This window comes from Colossoma macropomum, unplaced genomic scaffold (genome assembly GCF_904425465.1).
Source record: "Colossoma macropomum unplaced genomic scaffold, Colossoma_macropomum, whole genome shotgun sequence".
NCBI lineage: Eukaryota > Metazoa > Chordata > Actinopteri > Characiformes > Serrasalmidae > Colossoma > Colossoma macropomum.
The window spans coordinates 16141563-16163366 of NW_023494784.1; the positions used below are offsets into that span (position 1 = coordinate 16141563).

General features: G+C 37.7%; 1 protein-coding gene across 1 annotated transcript in view; it reads left to right on the forward strand.

Moving 5' to 3' along the window:
- The window catches only part of fgf14 (fibroblast growth factor 14), an 87382-nt gene that overhangs the window by 22481 nt on the left and 43097 nt on the right, over window positions 1-21804 (forward strand). Inside the window, exon 3 of the mRNA XM_036578912.1 lies at window positions 4626-4729. Within this exon, the coding sequence (XP_036434805.1) occupies window positions 4626-4729 (104 nt within the window). The remainder of the gene's footprint in view (window positions 1-4625; window positions 4730-21804) is intronic.

Below are 21804 nucleotides of genomic sequence, written 5' to 3' on the forward strand. Positions count from 1 at the left end.
ATGGTGCACCATCACTCCAGTGCCAGCTAAACTCCTCTGCAGGTCCTTTGCTGTCATATGCAGGTTTTGCTTTGTCTATCAGGCCAGCATATGAGCAGTTCTATCTGAGTTTCTTGGTTGTCCAGTTCGTGCCTCAATTTCCACAGTTACCTTTCACTGCCATTTCTTAATGACATTTCAGACAGTGGAAACTGTGTGCTGGAAGAACTTTAATATCTTTTTGTAGCCTTGCCTTTCTTTGTAGGCATCAGTTAGGTTCATTTTCAGATCCTGGTTGTTGAGTGTTAGACCACAGTCCCACATTTCATCAACTGAACATTCCTAATGACAGTTTTTGACCTGTCTAATCGGTCCTTTCTAATAAGTCAGTTAAGGTGACGAGTTAAGTAAGTGGTGAGACTTCACGGTTGCAACTTTGTCCAAACCTTTGCACCTATTGCAATTATTATTATTATTATTATTATTATTAAGTTATGTTATTATAAGTTTACTACAGAGCTTGTGTTTGCAGCTATATATATATATATATATATATATATATATATATATATATATATATACAAACTTGACCAGGAGTGCCCAAACATACAACAGTGTATGTTCACTCTGAAAATTCAAGTTTAACAGTTATTTCTAAAAAAAAAAAACCAGAAATTGTGAACGTAGTCTGTGTTATCTATATGCTGGCATGACATGCGTGCACATGATGGGGTGTCAGAATTCAGCACAACACCTGTTGTCAAAAATGGTATTTTGTTCATTTTTGTAGATCTCAGTAAGTCAGGTGTGGTTTTAGAGAGTTGAAAAAGGTGTTGAGGATGTAATTATGGAAATAATTAGGTGACTATTGACTTCCGGTGTTGTTAGCAATGTTACCCTCAAAGCTCCAGCATCAAACTAAAGAAGCAAAATTTGGAAACATGTCTTGGCTGATCAACTACATCTGGGTACATGGCAAAATGCGTAAATCTGATTTTTTGCTGAACCATTCCTTTAAATAAATAAGGCCCAGTTTCCCATTCATACACAAGAGAAGTCTTCCATTGACTGTAGTAGAATGATTCAATAACTGCCTGTAGTTGGTGTTGATGAAATGGTAGTAAGATCATCCCTGAGGAGAAGTATGCATATGTGTGTGAGTATATGCAAGGAAGTGGCACAGGAAGGAGTGGAGTATTAATAGCATGTACGGAGCCTGCTTTTCTACTGCTTCAGGCTAGCTGCTTAATTTGATTTCAGTTGATTGCAGAAAGAGTGACATACAGAGAGTATTGTGTGAGTCACACAAAGACGTACACCGGCACACATGCACAAACATGCGCAGTTTGCCTCAACGTGTATAGATAGTATATTCAGCTTGTGAAAGGCTTGGTAATGAGATGATGAGCTGAATGGGGACTTCTATAGGAGTGAAAATGTGAGACTGTGGCTTCCCTGGACTCCTGCTTTATACCCCCAGTATAGATTAGAGCCTTTTCATGGATATATGAGACAACCCAAACCAATAAAGACATTTTTATTTAAGCCAAACCATCAAAATTAAAAATTTTATTGGTTAAATGTTTCTCTTTTTGGTTCTGGAAAAATAGTGATGATTCTTTTAAAATTTCTTTAGACAAAGTGGAGAAATGAAAAACCTCTGACCCCCATAAAATCATAATAATTACTCACAGCATCAAAACTTAGAAGGCTCTCAGTCTTGAATGTGCAATGGTTGACTTCCTGACTTTAGTTCAGTTGCAGATGAAGATGAATGTTATTATTTTGGCAAATCAGAGCACAACGTGTGACTTCACTGAGACCTCTACAAAAACTCAAGAGAGGATGTGAGGTTACTGGGGTCTTTTGCAACGTCTGAACAGCAGGAGATTTAAACAAAAGTCTCTTCTGTGTTTACGTCTGATTTTACTGTTGACTAGGAGAAAATGAAAGAGATATCAAATATCTTTTTTTGTTTTATTCTTCCATAAGGGAATAATAAGCATGTATAGCTTTTCACAGATCTCAGAAAAAGATAAATGGGGACGCCTTTGAAAAGACTTAAAATGGAACTTCAGCTAAGATGGAAATTGAAAATATTGTTACATCTGTTGGAAACACGTCTACTTGACCCCTACAGCTGTACCACAGCGGTGTCTAGAGGGGAATTTTGTGGTGGAAGGAACTTTGGAAAAACTACAACTTGTTTGGGATAGATTTTTTTTGGTAACACTTTATTTGGAGTTGTCCTTTTTAGAGGATCAATTAACTCTTAACGGATTATCAGTAACACATCCGGTAAGCCGTATAGCTAGGGTTAATGCTAGCAAGCTTAGCTGTCTAACTTCCATCAGATGTGTATTTTTAGCCTCTACATCAGTAGTTATGCTAGCCATCAAGATTGTTTGCTGGGGTGATTCCCAATGATTATATGAAGTGCTGTGCATGCTGGGTATTGTGGTAAAAGAATAGTATAGATACTCAGCCAGCTGCTTAGAGGAGCCTATGGTTGTTGAGTATTAGCACAAATTTTGAAGAGTCAGAGAATTAATCACTATCTGGATTTGTCATCAGCTGAAAATTCCTAATGGCAGTTCCTGACCCGCCTAATCAGTTCTGTATAACAAGTCAGTTAGAGCCTAATGAGTTAATTTGGTGCTCAGACTTTAAAATTAAAATGGTATCTAAACTTTTGAGCAAAGAAGTTGAGAATAGGAATTCTGTCAAATTAATGAGGCTGAGGGATACAATGTAATATTCTGTGCTACAGAATATTACATAACATCACAAATAACATGTTTTATAATATAGTTTATAAACATTATATTTAAATATTGTGTAAAAAATGATCCATCAAGTTTTATTTCTTAGAGCAAGAGAAACCAGTAAGAGAATTTTAAGTATGTATTATCATCAAGCAAACTGCAAACTCATCAATTCATAAAAACGTTAAGATTTTTTTTAGAACCTAGTTTAATCAGTGAATCCTGACAGCCCTACTATATAAACACAGTTCAGAATTTCTTCTCACAATCAGTCAAAGCACTCCCAGCTGGGCCACTTGCATTCCGCTACAGCAGCACCGTGGTGCTCTTGGCTGGGCTTTCCTGACATCAGTCAATCACGTGAGCTGGAAGCCGATAGCAATTACCCGTGAGTTCACTCCGCTGCAGGTTTGAATAAGCTGTACGGACGCGCTTACTCTCCCCGCCGGGCCTGCCATTCTTCAGCTGCACAAACAATAGCCGTTACCTAATAAGCCCGGAGAGCACACTCCACCAACAAAGGATCCTTTAAATCTGCCATGCACCACTGCTGCCTCCAGTTACTTCCTTGTAACAGCCCATCCCTGCCTTAGTGCTCCAGGATCCGGCGGGGTACAGGAGATGCCCACTGGGGGATCAGAGAAGTGAGTCAGCATTGTTCAGCATTGCACGTTTAAAGCACATTGGTGATTGGGGTGTTGCTGACAGCTCAGTCGAGCTGTAGTGATATGGATCGTGAATGACCGGCAGTGGAATGCCAGTGTGTGTGTAAAAGGAGCGGGTTAGAATAATTATGGTGCTGTGCCAAATCCAGTGAGGCCCCGTCATTTTCTCAATATGAGTATTGAGTTGTGGGCTGAAAACATTGAGGGAAGCTATGTGTTAAGCATTAATAAGGTGCCAGGTTAGTTCAAGCGATTATTTGACAGACATATTTTTATGGTGATGTATGGGCAGAAGGGAACCCTCAGGGCTTTCTAGGCCTTTAATGATTTCTGGGAGCTAAAAAATACATGTCTGAATTTTTAGTTCATTTGTGTTCAGTAGAATTTAAACTCTGCATGTGTTACAGTACTCATTTCATTGTTTTGTAGATGGAAACAAAAGTGCTAAAATCTCAAAACACCCAGTGGAAAATTGGCCAATCAGGAATTGTTTTTCTCCATGGTATCTAGGCAGATAGATATAGCTAAGCAACCTGTCCAATTCGTTAAAACTTCAAGAGCTGAAGAGAATGCCTAAAGCATTATCAGCAATATTGTGAATGGACAGAGGAGTCAGGAATGAGGAATGAGTCACGTTTTGATTTACTGTTAGCTTAGCACTATGAAATCACTAGAATTCCATAGGGGCACTAGCAGAAGTTAGCATAATCCTAGAGGTTTTTTCTAATATTTTGAGTTTTGACATTTATAGCCTGTATTGAACATGTAGCTCTAGTATTCATGGTTTGCTGTGTAGAAGTAGGGCTGAGTATTTACAATACAATATTGTATTTTACAGTACAATATTTTATCAGCTTTGCAGTATGATGTTTTTCACAATAAGGTGCAATACATTACTATACATGGTGATAAGATACGAAGACAAGACACACCCACCAGGGCCCGTATTCATGAAACTTGTTAAATTAGTACTCAGCCATGTTTGCTACGAGGCTAATCTAGCTAACAAATTTGTAATGGAAGTTTATGGTGCAAACTGCACCATAAACTCCAGATACCAAACATTGCTTTGGCTAATTGACCACATTTAGGGTCAGGGGAAAAGATAATGCAAATTAACTTTTTGCTAAACTATTGCTTTCATATTGCTTTGTGCTCTAACCATTTGACGAACACTATCTACATAACGACTTTGCTCTCTGCTGTTTCCCTGCAGCATTGTTCAATCTCATCCCTGTGGGCCTCCGAGTTGTTGCTATTCAGTCCGTGAAGACAGGGTTATACATCGCCATGAATGGAGAAGGCCATCTGTACACATCAGTGAGTACCCAAAAACATCACGAGAGCAGCATGCCCTCTGGCTAAGGTCAACATCGGAATCACAATGCTTAGGTTATCTATGCTTTTGTTTGTTTTCTTTGTTTTGAGCTTCTTTTTCTTTGTCTGAGGTTTGGCAAACAATTCAAATACCAGCTTTTTGAGAGCTGTTCTGAAATGGTTATTTATTTCTGTCTTTCTTTCATGTGCTCATAATAAGAAACCTGTTTCATGCAACTGGTGACTTTTTTAATTCATAAAACGCCATGAACATGGGTGACATGGAGAGCTGAATCACATTCACACTTTCTCAAATGCCACAGCATCAGTCAGAGGCCCAGTTGAAGCCATTGCTGTGAGATTGAAGGGAAATTCAACTGATTATTCTAAATTATGGCATAATTCAGTCATTGAGATGTAAACAGTCATTCAGTGTGGTTTTATCTGGAATGGTTTACTGTAGAGAAGCTTAAAGATTTCTTTACAGTGTTGCTGATTTTTCTTTGGGGACTATTTTTCCATACATCACCCTACACGTACCTGTCCAGCAAGAATGTGTACAACGCCAAATCATTATCTCAGAACTATCATCAATTAGAGTCTTGTTAGCATGTAATGACTTTCAGTGAGATTTCAGAGATTTTAGAGATGTTATATGCTTCAGACATCTGGATTGTATCAGCACCACTGTGAACCATTCTGGCTCTCTAGAATTTCACATCAAAAAACTTTGAATGTCTATGTTTACATCAACAATTAAATTATGCAGAAACCATTTGAAAAACTGGTGAACTTCCCCTTTAATACAAACACATGAGCTCACATACAAAAGAACTCAGGGGTACTCCAGGTCCAGGACTGGGAACCAGTGCTGATATATAGGTTGATAAGGTGTAGGATGGTAGTAAAGATTAATAGTAAAACTTTTAATTTATTTAAAATTACAGTTAGATAGTGTTTTATTGGTAGTGCTTTTCTATGGAGATTTTACAAGCAGTTTGTGTGCAATTGAATGTTGTTGACTAGAGAGGTATAAAGCCCCCCAGCACTGGGCTGTAGCAGTGGAACTGTGTCCTCTGAGTGATGGAGCTCCATCTAATACCTTTGGGATGAGTTGGAGTGCCAGAACTAACAATTCAACATCAGTGCCTGACCACACTAATGCTCTTGTGGCTGAATGCAATCAAATCCTCATAGTAATGTTGCAACATCTAGTGCAATCCTTCTTTGAAGAGTAGAGGCTCTTACTGCAGCACAGGGTGACTTCCTTCCTATTAATACCATTGATTTCAGAAGAAACGTTGGGTGAGCTGGTGTCTACAAACCTTTGGAAATATAGTGTAAGTAGATAGATAGATCTACCAGTCACTCCCCAGTCCTTAAACTACCCGTTTTGAATTCATTCAGCTCCACTCATTTACGCTGAAGTTAAAAGGAGTGTTTCAGCCTGGACTGCTTTTTTGAATGAGGCACAATACAGGTCAGCTAATCAGAACAGAGCTTATTTACATATTTCAGTCTTAAAGGCACAGTAACAAACGCAGTCTGTTCAGTTCTAAGAGACGAAGAGAGGTTGAAAAATGGTCGTGTAAAATCAATTCTGACCGTTCTTGGTATATAAAACCACACAAATGTCATTTGCAGAGGTTGTTCAGGCTTCACCTGGAAACTAAAACCTCCTGTATTCAGCCACGTCTGACCAACATCTTTCACAGGGGAGTCTTACACAATGACTGTCTCTCTCTCTTTACTTGCTAATCAACTCTAAAGATGTGCCCCCGCACACTCTCTCTCTCTCTCTCTCTCTCTCTCTCTCTCCCTCCCCTCTTCCTTCTCTCTGTTCTCTCTGCTGTGTGAATGAGTCAAGTAATGGCTGAGAATTCTCACCTCCTTTATTCCTCGCTCTGGACTCCGTTTGGAGCATCTGTTATTGTCCCTCTTTCCTCCAAGAATGTGCCGCTATCGTTTGATCCCAACATCCATTAGGTGCCCATCACTCATTACAAGCAATTTCAGTGCACTTACCCAGTAAATGCTTGCAGCGTCTGACATATTTCCAGGTGCCATCGTGTCAAATATGAATTCAGCCCTTTAATTTAGCCATTTTCCACATACATATATAGTTCATTGAATCTGAATGCAAAGATATGCTCTTACATGTTGATCTTTTAAAATATATCCCCAAAAGCATGTATTTCACGTTTTTAGGCACTTTGATTGCTGCAAAAAATAAATTATTTACACATTTAAGGTGTTGGCAGTATATCTTACATTTCATTGTAAGATTGTTATATGAGTATTATTAGATAATTTAACCTACTTTTAGACTTTAAAGTAATCTTGTAAAATCTTACAATTATATGGTGTATAATTTAGCTTTAGTTTTAAGAAATAATGCTTCAAGTCAAATAATCCAGTGCAGTAATATATTTCTGCTTGATATTATTACTTACTATTATTGTTATTATTGTTAAGTGAAAATGTTTTGAAATACATTGTATCATCTTATAACATTCTTATGACTGTGTTGTAGTAGAAACTTTTAAAGGGGATGTCAACTCGAATGAAAAATGCAAAGATATCTCAATGATCATTAAGTCAGATTTAAAAAATAAGCCAGAAATGCTCAACTTCTCTGCCTGTTTAGGACTGAGTGAGTCTTTCAGACCACATAGTGATTGACAGTGGCAACAACCAGCGACTTTACGCTGACCCATGCCAGTTTGTTTGTCATATGAAATTGGTCAAACCCACAATTCATTAATATTCAAAAAGATGGCTGGAAATCCTCCAGTCTGTTGAGACTGATTGAACTGGGAGCAAATTCACTCCCAATTCTATCACTTGCTCTCTGCTTTATTTGGCCATAAAATTAATGACATTTGATAGTGTAGGATCAATTGTCGTTCCTCAGCTATAATCAGTCAAACACAAATGAAGCCAGTCGAATAGCCTACTTTGATTTGTGGGGCTCCTTTCTTTCTCGCAGGCGTGCGTGAGAGAGGGTGATGGTCCCGTAGAATAGAGTGCAGAATTCCATTAAAGCGCTCTGCTTAGCCTTCCCTTCTTTTGTCTGAAAGGCCTTTTTTTGTGCGGTACTACGAGTGACCCAATGAGATCAAAATGACGGCGAGACTTTGCACAATGGTCTGATGGCAGAGAACGGAAGAGTTCGGTCCAGGCTTTTGTTCGAAGGCCATAAGCCACAGTCTCATTTTCTCTCGGTGATGCTCATAGGATGATTCACCCAGTGGAATAATAATCAAGGTCGTTTTCTGGATGACTGCAGGTGTGACAGTCGTGTAATTATACAAATTACATGCATATATACAAATGATATGCAGAGCTTGGGACTTTTAGAGCTCAACAAATGCTGTCTCTCTCACACGCTATAACAAATATAGTAAGGTCCACAGTGGTTCAGTGTGATAAAGGTTGGCAATATGGTCAAAATATAATAGAACAATATTTAAGGACATTTTCAAAATATGTATCACATGTATCAGAATATTTTGTTTTTTCTTTTGATAAGTTGGAACAGATACAGTGTACCAGCACATGATCAGAAAAATGGGTACTATACAAGTACATTTTTTAGTCATCAAGACCAACAGTGGTCTTAAGGTCCAACTGTGTACCTTAAGTTTTTTCCAGGTGAAAGGTATGAATTTGTACTTTCTTCATTTGAAGTCAGGACAGGGTATATGGAGTGAATTGCAACTTAATAAATACAACTGCTATCGAATATGGTACAATTACGTTACCTGACCAAAGGTACTGAAGACGTACCCTTTAGGATACCACCCCAGTGACGCAAGGGGCACAAGCATCAGCTGGGCAAGTAAAGATCAGGGGCCCAACCCAGTTCACTCTCAGAATGCTTTGGGGCATCCTCCCCAAGATTTTTAAAACCTTTTTTATGTAATGTGAGAAACTAGATATCAAGAAATCTTGCAGGAATTCAGCATCGATTATTGACGTGACTTCAAAATCATAAAACAAGAGAAGAGAAGAGTGAAAACTCTTGTCACAGAAAACAGAGATGTTTCCTCAATAATGTCATTATTAACTACCTCTTCACATCTCTTCTCTCCCCACATCAACCGTGTCTTCTACACGTCTACTCTGTAATGTGTATAGAGAAACTATTTATTTATTCATTTTTTTCTATATCTTACTGATACTTTGACAGGCTAAAACAAACCGTTGCATCTGGGTAATCTAATCAGCATGTTAGAGGTCTGCTACCCCAACTCAAGGCAGACTGGCATGAGAGAATATCAGGTTTTGGGCCATTTTTTTTTCAGTTTATCAGGCTGGAGTTGGGTTTGTTTTCCAGTGATTCATTTTTTTAATGCCATATATTTGCCCGTTTTACCAAAATTTTGTGCACATTTTCTCTCTGGTAGTCTCTCTCGTTCTCTCTTCTTGCCTCAGGGCTGATTAAAAAATATTCGGGGCTACAGGGGGTACCACCCAAGTGACAATTTAGTACCTTTTTTTCTGAGAGTGTACAATGACAGCTTTTTATGCCTGTTTCACATGCTGTGCAGTAGAGTTGTTACAGTGTCACCCCATGTGTTTTTTCAAAAAAAAATTTAAAATGTATTTGCGTCTATTCCTGTTCATGAGCTCCTTATATCAGCCTGTTTTAGTTAAGACCCCTTCTCTCTCAGCTCCTCCCGAAACTACTGCTATAGCAGCCTTCTCATTTCGTTGTGCGCAGGGGTCTTGGACTTCTTAGTTTAAGTAGATTAGCTCAGCAGTCCATGTCTGTCGTAAAAATATGCTACATTGCTAGTTAGTATTATCACACAAAATGGCTACCAAACAAATTGAAAACATGATTTTATTGTTGCTAAATAAAGCAAACAACAACTTTGTGAACATCCAACAACTAATTCATTCTGAATAAAGCGACTGCATATTTTTATGCAGATTTTAGCATAGTTAGCTAATAGTCATGTAATGTTTGATGCACAGATGTTAGCAGAGTTAGCGCAGAGCTGCACACTGCTGGTGAGAGATGTGCCAATTTGTTTCAGCTTAAAATAGCTCAAGGTATCACTGGGCTGGATTATATGGAAAATCATTCTGAAAAATATGTTAGATGTATATAAAATGTATGGCTTTTTTATTTTCCGCAACATCCACAATTCACCAAAGTCATCACCATGCAATAACACGATGGCCTAGAAATATCTCACAATATCTCAAAATATACAAAGATATTTTACACTTGAAGACTTTACCTCAAAAAAAAAGAAAATGTTCTGCACAAATGATAAAGAAATTGTTCAAATCTATTGGACAATGATGTTGTCAATGTACTATGTTAAATTCAAAGCATGTACAAGTGATGATTTCATAATACAATTCCTTCATCTTCACCATCTTCTCGTATGTAAATTTTACTGTGAAACATTTCAAAAACAGTCAGACTGTACAGCACTACAGCCAGTTTAACAGGAAATGTTATGCTTTCTTGGACTCGTGGCTCTGTTGGGATCTGAACTTGCGGGCTCCCTAAAACCTCAGACATCTCCAGCTCTTGGGAGTCCTGAACAAACCTCATTTTAATGAAACATGTAGTTGGTTAGTGCACTTTATGTACTGATGAAACCCACCATATGTTCAGAAAACAATGACATAATTTACTGTGATAACAATATCTTATAGCCAGATCACCCATCTCTACAATCCAAACAGTTCCTATTACTGTACAAAAGTCAGAGACCACCCTTCATTTATTTAAATTTCACTGCAAAAAATGTTTCTATGTTAATATTCTGGGAAGTGAAATCATCTTACACCTGGTCACTATATGTAATGTTTCTCATTTTGAAATTGTTGCAAGAATATTTATTTATAGATGTTTTATACTAGTTTTAAGTAATTTTATTAAAGGAGTTTCAATTTATTGTCAAATAAGTTTGCTTGCCAAATAGTGAGATAATTTCACTAGAAAGACATACTTAACACAAATAAATAATGTCTAGAATTATACCAAATAAATTTCTCACAGCAATCTCAAAATGAGAAATATTAGATGTATCAACTAGATTTAAGATGATTTCAGTATCTTTTTTGACAGTCAAAACAGCTATTAAGTACAAGTTATTAATTTTTCATTGTCAGGAAAAAAAATTCTACAACTAATTATAATTTTTTTATTTTCAGTATTGTGTTTCCCTTTGCCATTCTTTCCATTCTTTCATTCTTATCGAGAAGTTTGCTTTGAGTCTGCAGGAATATTTTACCACACCTACAAAGTTCAGTCTTAGAAGTTGGTTGCATTTTCTGCTTCTCACAATCCAAGTAATCCCAAACACGTTCAGCGATGTTGAGGTCTGGACTCTGGGGTGGTCAGTTCATTGTTCTGAGAACATCAGCAGCTTCTTTGTTTGATTTGGAGATTTGTTTCTTTTTTAACTACTTTTCTCATCAGCCAATAAAACATGCTTTACATCTAAGATGTCCAGTTTTTGTGTTCTAGGCATTTTTTTGCTTTTTTTTTATCTATTTTCTCAGTAACAGCTTTCTGACAGCTACACATCCTTTCAGACTCATAGTGCTGAGTTGTCTTCTCACAGTAGAAGGATGGACAGAAACACCTGTGGATTTTCTCAGATCTGAAGCAACAGTGGAGCCTGATTTTCTCCTCTCTCTCAAAGATGAAAGCTTTAAGTACTGTTTATCTGATGGTGGCAGTTTCTACCAGGTCTTGCATGTTTGTTAGGAATCACATTTTCTTTATATCTTTTCAACATTTTTTGAGCTCCAGTTTTGTTTTTATTCACTTATTTTCTTTTGGCTTTCACCTTTTTATGCAGGTATGCTATTTTATATCTAATCTCCTCAGAAATATGTCCTGAAAAATGAATACCTCATAGTTAATTCTCTTTTTGACTGGAAATGAAATAAAAGAAGGGATGACTTTTGCACAGTACTATACACCATTTGAAAATGCCCACTGTCATTTATATTATATGAACTTTTCATGAGTGGATCAGTGAAAAAGGTCCACAATTTCTTATGTCATTAAAGCACCAAGTATGATTTACTGCAATGTTTCCATTTTGGAGATATAAGGTTTTGTTTTGACAGTGATGATGGGCCATGTGTTTAGTTCCACTAATGTTTATGAAGTCATGGTGTTTATCTGTCTTGTACAGCGTCGTAGTGTCTTGTGCTGAGTGCTCAGGTTCTTCATGGCCTGCCGGTCCCCTTCAAAGGCGCTTGCACTCCTCTCCGAGGTGGCGTGTGTGGCACGGCTGGCTTTATCGCTTACCACACTAGCTTTCATGAGTGTCAAATTGACTCTCCACATCAATAGGCAGGCACTGTAGCACTGCACTGCTCGAGAGAGCCTTTTTTTGCAGCCTGTGCAGTTTGCAGCATTGCATCCCATGTTTACCTACCAGACTAAATTAAATCTGTGGTGCAAATCTGGTTTTATTAGGCATTAAGCGTTTTCTTTTTTTTTTAAGCCTCAGTGAAACAGCTGCAGCTAAAGTGAGGGATGCGTACGTATTTGGGTTTATAACCTGTAGAGAGATTATCTTTATCATACAAGGCACACATGAGCTAATGCTGTCTGATTTGATTATTTGTGGTGTGTAATTTAGTATTTTATTTTGGATTTAATGGTATGACTAATGGATTAAAAGGGAACAGCTTTGATTTCAGGTGGTATAACTTAGAAGTGGCTCTAGTGAGGCTCAGTGGAATAAATGAAGCGAATGATGAATCCTGAATCCTGAATGTTATTTTGTTGAAGAGCCTATCGAAATGGACACTGTTGAAGAGACTAATCAATGCACACTTTGATACCAGTGGCACTTGAATATAACAAATTAGAGTTTACCTATGAATATGTGACCTTTTTTTGCATGAATCATATTAACACAGCATTTCGTAATGGTAACTGTAAGTAGTTTTAGCCAGTGGTGGTTAATAATGAAGTACATGTACTTAATTACTGTACTTAAGTTCCTTTTTGTCAAGCATCTGTACTCAGTACACAGATTTAAATATACTGTGGGGCTGAGGTGGGGGAGACAGATTCTAAAATAATTAACACAATTCATAGTAACATTTTTGCAATAATTGGCTATTACACATACACAGTTTTTCATTTCTAAGATATAGGAATGGGTATAGGAATTGCATTTTCATTTGTAGCAGTAGTGAGGTTGCTTATTAATATTATTGTATTCGTAATAAATACTAGGTCATTTTCACAGTTGGTGCTATATGAACTGTAGGCCTAAAAGGTTATGATAGTGGTGGAAACGGCACAGTTTTTCCTATTTGCATATCTGCCCACATTATTATTTAGTGATAAATGTTAACATACATAGTATATACAGTATAGCAATGCACCATTGAGGTGTGTCCCAAATTATTTCCCCCTCTACACCTTGCCTTCAACTATGGAGCCTTTGCAGTGAGTAGGGAATAGGCATCAATTTCTGAATGAGGCACACTGATTGTCTTGTTGTGATGGAGGGTGGAACCAGCTAATTGGTTAAACCTGAAATTCAGCTGGGCTGAATGAACTAGGTTTTATAGGCTTGTGTTTGAAACTTGTTTGGCAGGGGATACAATATAAGTCTTGGTCTTGACCCACTCGCTATATCATGTGAGTCATTAATAAGGAAATGCTAGAAAAACGTGATAAATAATCAGGCAGAATGCTAGAAAAGCCTTATACATAGCAGTAAATTTAGAGCCTCATTTCAACAGCAATTCTGATGGACATCAGCTGACATAGTTGACAACCAGCATTATAAAATAGGGCACAGGGCAGAAATGTAATCAGTTTTAGAAGATGGGAATTATACACAAGCAAGTCACTATATAAGATTATCACTATATAAGAGTGTGGAATTGGGACCTTAAGCTCATGTTGTGTTTAGCAGGGAATGATCTTAAACCACAATGCACAACTGTCTATGTAACCTCAGCCTTTTTATCTATCTACCTATTATACTAGGTTTATAGGTAGTATATATACTACATGCATTGCATATGCAACATAAAGATCTTGTGACGCCCCTTTAATCTGAGTTTATGCTGTAAACAATTTGCAATATCAGGCATACTGTAACAGTGGCAAAGAACTGTCAGGATGCACTTGCAGAGTGGACTTTATTAGCACCAACCCAAACCAAATACACTTTGTGTATATTTAAGTTTATATGTCCTCTAAGAGCATTACTTGTTTCTGTTAACCTCTTAATGTCCATATCTGAAATTTCAGATTAAGATATTGTGAAGATAATTTTCGATTTACCAGACAATATTACCATATATGTTTTTATCACTTCAATTATCATATAAAACTCTTTTGGTTACATGAGACTACTGGCTTTTAAAAAACAGTAGACAATTCGAATTTGATTCTGAATAAAAGAATTTGATTCTGAATACAAATTACATTAAATCAAAACATTCAAATGTGTGCAAGATGTTTATTCAAGATATAACTATTCAAAATTCCAACCTCATGTTCTGTGGTACTTTTCCTCATCATAATAAATGTAGTTGTTCAGCATGATTGTGTTAATGATGCTTTCAATAGATGTAGACGCATCTTTTTGTGAAATTTATTGCGCCCTCTGTGTAAAGATAATCAGTAACACAAATCTGTTAACTTTTTACTGTTGTGGTTTTATTACTGGCCTATACACAGACTGCAAGACTGTGTGTTTAATAATCAAGAAGTGGACTATAGTCAGGAAGTCAAATCTGATACCCAGGAAGTGAAATCTAGTGAAATCTAGTATTTATATACACAATATTTTTACAATTTTAATTACAAAAATTAATTGTTGTCATGCATTAACACAAATATCTAAGAAGATACAGGAGAAAAACTAAATGTATTCGAATATTTAAAGCATGTCTTCCCACACAGTGCATAAGAGATTGGCTTGCCACTAACAAGCAGTGATTGAATGGTAAAATAAATGTAAATAGCACAGAAAGGTCATAGATCTCTTATCTGTCAGTGGGACTTTGTAGTTAAACAGGTTCAAGTAGAATGTTCTTTTGCTTATCTTCTGGTATTTCCATAGCAACGTCTAGATTCACACTGAAGGCGACCTACTGTCGTGTGCATAAAACAAATGAAAAGAAATTAAATGTGGCATTTAGTACATAATTTCTATTTATTTGCTGAATTTAACACATTGGGAAAAAAAATAAAACATACTGCACTAAATGTATAAATATAAAAAAAAAAATTGTATAGGCCACATTTTCCATAGTTTTCAATATTGTAATTACATTTTAATTAAGTTTTAAATTTAACTGTTTTATTTTATTATAGTCATAAAAATATTTGAAGAGTTGATTTCCACCTTGCCACTAGAGTAGCCACTAAGAGGTCTGCAGAAAAAATGCAGAAGCTTGTTCTCTGCAGAGGATGTGTTCCCATTTTCGCTTAAAAAATCTAAAAAAAGTATATGCTGTGACAAACTTTTGCATATGACTGTATATTATTTTAATCACCTCCTTGGTGCCTGTAATGTAGCTAGCCAGAATACAGCCAGGGTACAGCCTCCACCTGATGGGATTTGTTGTAATGCAATGTTTTAATTAAGCCTTCCAAACTAAACAATGGGAAGCAACTACGTATCCCCACAGAACAGTTCAAAGTAGTTCATTTTTTTGGAACTTTTTATTCAAGATTTATCAGAAATAAAAAATTGCTTAAATTTCATCATGCAATGTTTGCCGGTGTTTGATACTTTCAAAAAAGTGTGAATAGCACAGAAGTCCAGGGGTCATCCAATCAGAAAATAGCACATGCTCTTCTCTCTCCAGCCAGTTTTCTCCAAGTTCTTGTGTGCTCCCCAAACATGATGCCTCCTAAGCTATATCAAATCTTTTTGAGCTGCTGTTCACGCAGTGTCGTACAACAGCTTAATCTGCTTGGAGGTGCTAACTGCCCAATTCTGTATACTTGACATAACTGACACTCAGTTTTGGCATCACCCTCATCAGCAGCATCAACAGAGAGGAACGTAGGGAGCAGTTGTGCTCTGATAGACTCAGATGACTGTGGCGCTGCTGGAAATGGAAGCATTGGTGCTAATGATAGGACACAGCACATGCCCATTCCTGCCCATTCTTGGCTTCATTTCCCACCTCTAGACAGAGCACAGTTACCAGAGCGCTGCTTCTGTAGGATTTCAGATATTAGATCACTTGAAAAACATCCAAGTAATTTCCTCTTGATTTCAGGATAGCTGATGAAAAAAATCACACATTTAGTTCTAGATAAAATGGGAAGAAAGGGGTCTAGCGAAAGGTGACACTATCTCTTTGCAGTCTGATGCCACAATTTGAACAGATGGCTGAGTGTGAAAGCGTTTTTGTGGTGTTGATTGTGCTCCTATTCACTTGTCCAAAATCTGCCTACACAGATTCACTGTTCCGAAATCCTTCCAAAATCCCTCCACAAAACAAAACAAACCTGGCAGGGAAGGCGGTCGCAATGGAAAACAGTTTAAAAGTATCAAGTATCCTAAATTTGTTTATAGGCACCTAACCTTGGTGTCTAATTCTATCACACATTACATGACAGTACAGTTAATAATTCATATTTTTTTAAAGGAAATCCACCACAGACCACCCCTACTTCAACAAATGGAGCTCAATTCATTATCTTTCAGGGAACGTTAGCCGTCATTATTGCCCATGCATCGTAATTTTCCACATAATTAGTTAGACATATAGAAGAGGGGACCTGACCTGTTAGATAAGCTTCATTATCCTGAGAGCCCTCGCATGTCTGTCTAATGTGAAGCCACTGTCACCATGGATTGTACTTCTGAGGACCACTGGGAGAACTGCTTCATGCATTAATGAACAACAAGGTCGAAGCTCCTCGTCTGGTCTGGCTTGGCGAGTGGAAGAGGGAGACGAGCCGTCTATAAATAGGTTTGTTCTTTTCAGCTACATCATGGCACAATTAATGTTTGGCCTTGTTTTTGTGTTCAGTCATTAGCAATGGATGCAGACTAGGTCGTTTGAAGTGTTTTCCCAAAGATAGTATTATAAAACCTAATGCGTCATTACATCGCTTTGTCTTTTTCTGTAAGCAGGCTAGAAATACCCGTCATTATGCAAAAATGAACATCGATCTGTTAGAGATGTTGCATCATTGGCCTGTCAGCTCCTATTGTTCCAAGCTGAAAGGTGGCCTGTCCGATCCACATAAAGTCCATCTCCCTCATTATCTTAATAGTGTTCTATGGACCTCATTAGGAGTAAAATCTGACTCCAAAGGCACTTAAGCTATCCCTGTGAGCCAACAGCACAAAGACGGCGCGCGCAAATGGATATAAAATCATATGCTGCCGGCGCCCCTTCATCCAGGAGCAAAGCAATCATTTAAAAGCTACCGCAGTGCTGGGCAGAGGGGGGATCCAGTGGAAGCCCAATTTCGGAGTAAATGGAGCCCCACCGGTGAGATGGACTTGGGCCGCCTGATAAAGTCTGCCAGTGCGAGCATGTGTGGCAGAAGAGGTCTTGGTTTGAAATACATAGGGAAAAACAAGGTCAGGGCTACTAATGGAAGCAAAAGCAATTTCAGTGTCAGGCAACAGCTAAATGGAACCCTGTGTGCACTCCATAACTCAGACATTATTCTGTAGTCTGGCCACATTTTTTGGCTACTTTGGGCATGTTTCAAATCTACATCAACACTTTTCCACTGTTTAGAGTGGGGATTTCAGTTTTGGCAAATTTGTTAATTGACTAAACTAAAATCATGGACATGACCCATGAAAACATCAGACACAGCACTGTTTTAAATGAACAAGGCCTTTGACTTTATTCAATAGAAAAAAATGCAGCCAAGTGTAACAGTTATGAAATTGTGATGTAGTCAGCTTACTTACATTTCCACGTATTAGCCTAAGTTAACGGGCATTTATGGCCAGACTGGGGCTCAATTACAAATGATCAACATTAACTCGGTAGCTTGCAGCTTTTAAGCTTTTTTGTCATGGGATTTTCTACATAAACTAACCGTTAGTTAACAAACACATTTATTGGCTATAGCTTAAGGCTACACTAAAAAGAAGCAGCATTATGTTTTAAAAAAGAGTCGGTTATAGTCTACCATACACTCAAAAAAGATGGTTCTTCAAGGCTTCTTTAGTAAAGAAAATAGTTCTATATAGAACCATGAACACTCAAAGAACCCTTTGCATGATTAAAGCGTTCTTCACATCATGAAAGAGTTCTTCAGATTGATGGAGAATGTGTAGTAGATGGTTCTATATAGAACCTTTTTGAAAAGGGTTCTATAAAGCACTAACAAGGGTTCTTCTTTCATAACAAGCTTGATATCGTAACTAAATCTACCATAGAACTGCGTCATGTGGCTAAATATGATAGTTGCAATAGTGCTGTAAAATAAATTTTAGATGGTTTAATCTCTGCTGTATCCCTTAATCAGGGGATTTTGGTTATTACCATTATTAGTCTGTCATTAGTCGTTAACCGACAAACCTGAAAGCAGTAAAAAAACAATTATTGGTCAAACTTTATTTGGATAGTCCCCTACAGATTATCTACAGATACTTAAATTATTAACAAACTTATTCATACTCAGCTGATAATTAACAACATTATGGTTAGGCTTAGGTTTAGGAGTAGGTGTAGGTTTTGCCTTGAGGTTAGGGTTAGGTTTAGAATTAAGGACACACATGCAACTTCAAGTTTGGTTGTATTTAATAGACATTTATTTGAATGTTTGCTGAAGATAGACTACAAAGCATCTACAAAGCATCTACAGTGGACCATCCAAATGTGTTACCCAGTAATTTAATGTTGTCTACTTATTTACATTTACCACATATTATTAGCTCAAGTCAACCAACATATATGGTCTGACTATATGTTACACAGGGCTGGCTTAATATGTATAGTTTACATAACAGTCAACATAAAGTCTGTAGCTTGCAGCTTTTAAACCTTTTTATCATGGGACTAGCTACACAGGCTAAACACTAGCTGACAAACTGATCCTCCTGATAATGCTGCTGCTGCTGCATAAACTTAAGCTATCTAATTAACCATTACTCCGCCTGTTTTCCCCGTTTTTGTGTTCTAATATTTTATACTAATACTGTTTGCTATCTGGTGTCGACCAGAGGAGGATGCGTTTCCCTTTTGAGTCTTGGTTCCTCTCAAAGTTTCTTCCTCTTGCTCTTAGGGAGTTTTTCCTTGCCACTGCCGCCACTGGCGACGCTCATGGGGACTTGGACTTGGATTTTTCTGTAAAGCTGCTTTATGACAATACAAAAAGTAAAAATAAACATTGACTTGACTTGACAAACACATTTGTAGCCTATAGTTACAAATGTCAGAAGTAACATTAGAAGCAACATGATGTTTAAATCATATCAGCTGTAGCTACCTTAGCTACTTTAGCACTGTATCATGTGGCTAAATATCCTAGCTGTGATTTTGCTGTGCTGTAAACCACATTTAGGATGGTTTAATCTCTGTTGTCATCGAGTCGAGTCCAGGAAACACAGCATTTTGTATCACTAAGTAGGGCTACTGGAACAAGTTACGCTCTTTAAAAACTAGTTGAATGAAAAACCTGCCTATTCAAATATAAATTGCTTTTTGGAAATTTGATTAACATTTTAACCGAAAGCATTGGTCGGACATTTATGTATTTGTCAGTTAATGGTCAAGTGATTAATCGTTGACATCCCTAGTTTAGAGCCGTGTTTAAATTTTTACTACTTTGGACATGCAAGTTGCTACTGCAACAGGCGTCTGTAGGCAGGACTCCACTACAGGTTCTGCTTGTTGTTTTCTACTGAAAACTGTTCCCATGGCATCTCATGCACCCCAGTGTAGACACAACTATACAGCTGACATATCTTAAAACAATATTTGAAAAATGCCAGTTGAGTAGTTATTTGATTTCCCTTCAGCAGCCCTTTGTAGGTCAACAGGTCCACGCCTATTAATTTCTCATCTTTCTCATTTCATATTTATCCTCATGTTTCTACAAAAACAATTACCTCTTGAGCAATCACATGGGCTGCTCCTTCATGAGTCACTGCTTTCAAGACACTTATTTATGACTGTAAAATGTTGTGCACGTTCCTTGCCTGCCAGGGGAGAGAGCTACTTGCCAGCTTAAAAACTGCAAATAGAGGCCAACATCCCATCTTAAATACTGCAAGGACCAAGCATTTCTATCCACTCATGGATATTTGAACAAATAAATTCTACGTTGGAACTACAGCTGAAAGAAGCAGTTCCGCAAGGAACTTCACAGTAAAAGTTTTGTCTGTATCTTTATAGATCAAAAGATGTACTAGTGAAAAAATGTTCAGTACAGAGAATGGGAGAAGCACCTCCGGATCTATGAGCTATGTGTACCTGACAGATAATCAGAGAGCAAGGCAGTGGAAAGACCAAGTTATCGATTAGAATACAAGAAGGGATGGTACACGCCGGAGGATCCCCTGGTGCTGCTGGAGGGAAAGCCCCAGCATGTGTCAGCGGGCTGTTACGGTGCGATCGGCAATCATCTTCGGCCTAATGCTTCCTCCCAGGCTGGAATGACCTTCATATTTTCACTACGTGCTCTGAGTTTGACTGGATGATGAAACAATAAGAGAATTTTGAGTGAACAGCTGCAGGAAGGAACTTCTAAACTCCAACAGGGGCTAATTACAGTACACATGCCCCTGAAGCAAGCTTTTGACAGAATTTGTGTTTGAGAACTAGACTCCGTGTTCACTAGGAATTATCTAAATGGCCGCCTCCTGCAGTTGAGCTAAATGGAGCTGGAGTACCACCTTAAATATTCTCAGTTTCAGATAAAGGGACGTTCTGGCCTAAAACTAGCTTTTAATGCAGTGTGGTCCAAAAGTTTGAGACCACATCCTTCCGTCTGCACATCTGTTCATCCATGACTTATTTTATCCAGTTACCATCACATAAAAGCTGGATAAAGATTATAGTTCTGTATGAGTGGCGGAGCAGGCTAATGTTGGACAGAGAGCTGTCAATCAAGCTGCTCATTAGCCACACCCACACAGTTCTCAGATGGGTCTGATCAGTATTTTTTATGTTTTATATCTTATATTTTTAATTTGAGCTTTGTTGGATGTTGAATATTCCACTCGATTTTAGTATCATACAGACGTTTTTAATATTTTACTCTGTGTTTTCTTGGACATTAAGCTAAACTTTGTGAGATTTGGGGGATTTGGAGACCTCTCTGGTAGAAATGTGTAATTGCTTGCAACATGTGGAAGAATATTTTGTAACGTCGGGTGTGCTTCAGACCCCTTCCCTGAGCGGATGAATCTGATGAAGAGTATCAAAAGAGGACTCCGCCAAAACTTGTCTACTGAGAATGAGAACAAATTATCTTCTGTCATCATATTTTCATCAGTGCAATACTGAGATACCTGAATATCGAGCAAGATCTTCTATTTGAGCTCGTGCGTGTGATGTTAATGTGTAAAGATGTATGACGTGATCCGAAAAACTCCCACAAAATCCAGCCCAACACCTCTGACTTTTAAATTGCTGTTTCAGGTTTATACACCATATATTAGCAGGATTTTTTCCTCTTGACTCAGTAACTCCTTTCGATTTAAACAAAACAAACTTACATAGTGCTGCTTTAAGTTAATCAGCTTGCAGCCATTGTTCAACTTGAAAGCTGTCTTTAAAGCAAAAGAGGGACATAGCAAATACTGAGAAATACTGACATTCATTTAAATATTTCTGAGATTTTACTTTTCACCCAAGTTATGTTCATAAAATATACTGCAATGAAACAAAAGAAAAGAATGCAAAACAGAAGCATTTTCACTAGTGGTCTCATGCTTTTGGACCCCCCTGCATGTTATGTTATGTGATGTAATATACTGCAGTGCAGCAGTGCATCCCTCAGCCTCATCTGGTTGACAGAATGATAATTCTGTTTCCTTTTTAAGGTTTCATCCATCAATGTTCTCTCACTACAATACCCAGCATGCATTACAGAAATACTGCATTCAACCTCTGGGAATCCC